Raw genomic sequence first — 5,245 nt, forward strand, 5'->3', positions numbered from 1 at the left:
TAAAGCGCTTTGGGACGTCCGGTGGTTGTTAAAGGCACTATATATATTCAACTCTTTCTTTTAACACCGTGTTCAGCTGTGCGAGGCTAAGACAGGGTGTTGGCTGGATTGAGGAGTTTCAAAATAGCAGAGGTGGCTTCAAATCAGCATTGCACTCTGATTCACATCGTCATCTCGGTACTCTACGTGCTGCCGGCGGTCGTTTGGCGTGCGCACAAACCCCTTTACCAAGATGGCATCCTACGCACTTCCCATGGGAATTGTGTGCACATCTCCGACCCCATTTTCGAGACTTATGTGGAGGCATAGCAACTAAAAAGCAGACACTACAAGGCCCAATTTAACCCCCATAGTCTATGTTATACAAATCTTTGATGTTATGCTCTCGTAAAATGAACTTCTTGCCTTATATATAGTTCAGCAATTTCCTTCTCTTACACTCGCCCTTGCTGTGATCAAAAGCCTGTCAGCACAGTTTAAATTTATTCTGTCTAGATTAGCTGTTCTGTCTTTGTTCTGTATTAGAATAATGTAAAACATATCTATATTCTTACAGGAGCTGAGATACATTCAGGCCAGACTGGGAAGGGGTGACAGGTTCCCTGAACAAAATGAGTGATCCAACCAGCCTGGTTTTTCAACAATCCATCTATATTTATCACTCTTCCCTGCCCTTTTCTGGGCGGTGGTTTATAATGTTGCTGCTGGAATCAGGAAGTGAAACTGAAAGTGTTTCACTTTACACTGTTCACTATTTTACTTGGAGCGCAGTGCAAGGTGACCAGTCCTTCGAGATGGAAGGTGATCTTTCCTGTGCTGTGTGCCATGATCTGTATAAAGACCCTGTCCTACTCGACTGTGATCACAACTTCTGCCGATCCTGTATAACCCGGTACTGGGAGAGCGCTGTCACCGCCGCCTGTCCTGTCTGTAGAAAGGAGACTTCCTCCAGGAACCTGAGACCCAACCGCATCCTCGCCAACATCGTGGAGACATTTGTAAAAAGTGATCAAAGTGCTAAAAGTCAGCAGGAATGCAGCCGCCACAAGGAGAAGATGAAATTATTTTGTAAAACTGACAAACAGCCCATCTGTGTCATTTGTCAGATTTCAAAAAGTCATCAAAACCACGAGGTGCTGAAAGAAGCTACCTTAGAGTTTAAGGTGAGACACCGTGTAAAATAAAATACAGACACAGGTAACAGAATCCTGAACAGGGAGCGTTCACAGATTCGGGTTTGAGCGTCTCTCAATACTTAAAGCTCTTTAGATAATGCGTTTATTTATTTAATTACTCAGTTCTTACACGGACTGCCATTTGTATCGCTGCTGAAGGAAACAGCAACAGGAAGTGAGAGTTTCACTTTATTCTAAACACCATTTTAATAGATCAGTGTAAATTGATCAGCCCTTGGAATGCAGAGTGAAGTCTCTTGTACAGTATGTTATCAGATCGATACCGATCCTGTCTCCGTGACAAGTGATGATCTGTGGAACGTGTCTCCTATTTATATTCCAGATGTGAAGTGTTTAATGTCGACATGAACTTGTTAAACTTCCTCCAAAGCCTCCCGAACAGCGCAAAGTTTCAGCGATCGGGTAAAACAACAGGGACCAGGAAACAGAAGCAGACCAATTACTCTAGTATTTTCTTAAAGAACAGAGGCAGATTTAACGGGAAAGTACTTGAGAAGTTAAGGGGAAAGGGATAGAGTGGAGGAGAAGTAAGGTGAAATAAAACCCCTGTGTGAATTAGGTGACACAGCACACCACCAGAGACCAGATACAGCAAAGAAAACCCCAGAGAAATAAAAGGTGAAAATAGGGATAATGGACAGAAGGAAAATTAAAAGGGAATGTTTGGAATTTAAAAAAAGTATAACCTAAAGGGACAACAGGAGAAATAGAACAAGAAAGAGAAACAGCTGAGAAAATTATAACTAAGATGGAGCCCATGAGGTGTGGTTATTGTGCAATATTCATAAAGGAGAAAGAGGGATACAATACAAAGGTGAAGAGATGTGAAAAGTGTTTGTTAATCAGCAGCTTTAAAAGGATTTCTGACCTTCGAGGTGCAGGAACTTACAGGGAGAGAAGGCAAGAGATTTTCTGAGGCTGAGTGGATAGAATTATATTCAGTAAGTGATAAGGCCAGGATAGGATCAGACCTGGAGAGGGAACCTTCAGGGACTGTAGCTGGAGACCAGTACAATCAGCAGCAGATTCTCATCATAGAGGGACACGTGCTTAAGGGAGCCAATGATAGGGGAATGCTGGATGGATTGAAGTTATTGAAAGAAGCAAGAAAGGTCAGAAACCCTGTGAAGCTACTCGAGATTATAATTAGTGAGCAGATACCAGGCACTGCCCAGTTTTAAAATAATTCTCAGGATGTGTGCATTGTTGGCAAGGTAGCATTAATTCACAGAATCACAGAAACCCCACAGTGCAGATAGAGGCCATTTCGGCCCATCGAGCCTGCACCGACACATATCCCACCCTATCCCCGTAACCCCACGTATTAAATCCCCCTATCACTAAGGGTCAATTTATCATAGCCAATCAACCTAACCCGCACATCTTTGGACTGTGGGAGGAAACCGGAGCACCCGGAGGAAACCCACGCAAACACGGGGAGAATGTGCAAACTCCACACAGACAGTCACCCGAGGCCGGATTCGAACCCGGGTCCCTGGCGCTGTGAGGATAGAAACATAGAAGATAGGAGCAGGAGTAGGCCATTCGGCCCCTCGAGCCTGCTCCGCCATTCAATGAGATCATGGCTGATCATCCAAATTCAGTACCCTGTCTCTGCTTTCTCCCCATATCCCTTGATGCCTTTAGCCTTAAGAAATATATCCAACTCCTTCTTGAATATATTTAATGAACTGGCCTCCGCCGCCCTCTGTGGCCTGAGAAGGTGGTGGTGGACCTTGTGAGCCACTGTAGTCTTATTCTTTGTAGCAGTGTTTATACAACTGAGTGGCTCGGCCACTTCAAAGGACAGTTAAGAGTGAACCACATTGGTGTGGGATTGGAGCCACATACAGGCCAGACTGAGTAAGGACTGCAATTAGATTTTTACCACAATCCGACAACTTCATGGCCACTTTTACTGGTACCAGCTTTTTAAACTGAATTCAAATTCTCAAAGTGCCAGAGTGAGATATGAGTTCAATTTCCCAGGAGTATTAGTCCAGTAACATAACCACTAGGCTACTGTAGGTAGAAGGTCATAAGGTCGTAGAAGGAAAGGCCGATAGAAACCCAGAGACAGCCGAACAAAGATACAGTTTGCAGGTCACAGTGAGATGGCAGTCGTCGGTGATTGTTCACTAAGAAGGTGGCTGGCCATTCGTGTCTTCAGGACAATACCTGCAGGATGGTGAGCTGCCAACCTGGAACGGGAACAGTGCATAGAATTACATAGAATTTACAGCACAGAAACAGGCCATCGGGCTCAACCAGCGAGAGTCTAACCACCGCCCCTTGACATTCAACGGCATTACCATCGCCGAATCCCCTACCATCAACATCCTAGGGGTCACCATTGACCAGAAACTTAACTGGACCAGCCACATAAATACTGTGGCAACAAGAGCAGGTCAGAGGCTGGGTATTCTGCGGTGAGTCTCTCACCTCCTGACTCCCCAAAGCCTTTCCACAATCTACAAGGCACAAGTCAGGAGTGTGATGGAATAATCTCCAGTTGCCTGGAAGAGTGCAGCTCCAACAACACTCAAGAAGCTCGACACCATCCAGGACACCCTATCGCCTCATCCACTCTCTCTGGTAGAGAGTTCCACACCCCAACCCCTCTCTGGGTAAAGAATTCGCTCCTGAACCCTCCCCATTGGATTTACTAGTGACCATCTTACATTTATGACCTCCAGCCTTGAGCTCTCCCAAGTGGAAACATCCACATAATGTAATTATCCTGTAATTTGTGCTTTGCCACTCTTCAAATCAAGAGACACAGTGACCAGTAATATTTTACATCAGTAGATTTGGATTGTTCAACAGTCTGGGTAATTTAATAAAGTTCTTGGATTTTTGAAATACTTTACCCTGAACACAGGCTTGCAAGTGTATTGTTGTTGCAGAAGAAAGTGAGAGTTTCACGTTATTCTAAAAACCAGTTTACAGATCAGTACAAGTTGATCGGCCCTTTCACTGCACGGCACACTCTGTAGTGCTGTAAAGATCCTGGTGTAGGTTGTTCACAGGGAGTAACAGGATATATTGTACACTGAGGGAGTGGGATCACAAGACGTGGCAGCGCTGGGTGAAGGATTTGCAGTTTGACAGTGCTGGGTTTAGAGAGCCATTCATGGGGAATACAGTATAGGCCCAGGAGTCCAGCAGCTGAAAACAATGTTGGTGCAACAGGTGAGGACAAAGGGTAAAAACTGCCACAGCCACAACAGGGGCATCAATTGTAGATGTGGTCACACCAGATAACCAGAGAACGGCACATCAGGGCACATAGTCATGGCTGCAAAAGGAGCACCAATACTAGCAGAAGCCACACCAGAGGGGAAACCGAGCTACAACTGCACCAAGAGTAGAGATGAGTAAAGCAAAACTCAAACCCAGGCCCCTGAGAGAGGTTACGTGGAGAAAACTTACTGGATCGACATCCAACAGGAGTTGGGCCAATTTATGGGTAAATTTAACTATTGCTTGCTAACTATATCTTCGTGAATTTCAGGTGCGCCACGTCACGCATTTGGCTTGTACAGAGAAACTGCACCTCCCCCTCTCCATCAACAACAGAAAATACTTCAACGTAGAATGATGGAACTGATAATAAAGACAGAAAATGCTAGAAATAAATAGCAAGTCAGTCAATATCTGTAAAGAGCAAAGGCAGGTTATAATGTTTTGGATAGGTCCCCTTCACCAGTCAGTGCAAGGTTTCAGACCTCACAGCTAAATCTATCTTGCTTACAACCACAGGGCCGTGTGGGCTTGATGCCTACATCTATAAAACTGTAGCAGGGAAAAGTAGTATTGGTAAAGAAGCTGTCCTGTGCTTCAGTGGCCAATATGGCAATCAGATGATTTATTAGGGCAAAGCTACTTGACAATCAGGCTGCTTCAGTCTCTCTTTTGTTCTGTGCCTGATTCAGAACAAATATTTGATTATTTTTAAACCTGTTGGAGAAGTGAGTTGAATTATTCTGGGTTCTATTGACATTTGTATATCAACCAAGCTTCGCACTTGCTGTTCAATTCAGGAGAAA

The 5,245-nt window shown here is 44.5% G+C and overlaps 1 protein-coding gene across 1 annotated transcript; it reads left to right on the forward strand.

Moving 5' to 3' along the window:
* Positions 1-794: 794 nt before the first annotated feature.
* On the forward strand, positions 795-4,797 carry LOC147096206 (E3 ubiquitin-protein ligase TRIM17-like). The gene is made up of 2 exons (XM_085973793.1): positions 795-1,163; positions 4,711-4,797. The coding sequence occupies exons 1-2, from the start codon at positions 795-797 to the stop codon at positions 4,795-4,797; spliced, it is 456 nt and encodes a 151-aa protein (XP_085829919.1).
* The last annotated feature ends 448 nt before the right edge of the window (positions 4,798-5,245 follow it).

This window comes from Somniosus microcephalus, unplaced genomic scaffold (assembly GCF_052327205.1).
Source record: "Somniosus microcephalus isolate GS21.2 unplaced genomic scaffold, FLI_Smic_1.0 unresolved_chr1, whole genome shotgun sequence".
In the NCBI taxonomy this organism is placed as follows: domain Eukaryota; kingdom Metazoa; phylum Chordata; class Chondrichthyes; order Squaliformes; family Somniosidae; genus Somniosus; species Somniosus microcephalus.

Excerpts from the sequence above, each read along its gene's own strand:
- LOC147096206 (XM_085973793.1), top strand. The coding sequence starts at position 795 with ATGGAAGGTGATCTTTCCTGTGCTGTGTGCCATGATCTGTATAAAGAC. Across the intron at positions 1,164-4,710 it reads AAGCTACCTTAGAGTTTAAG|GTGCGCCACGTCACGCATTT; the intron begins GTGAGACACCGT and ends CGTGAATTTCAG.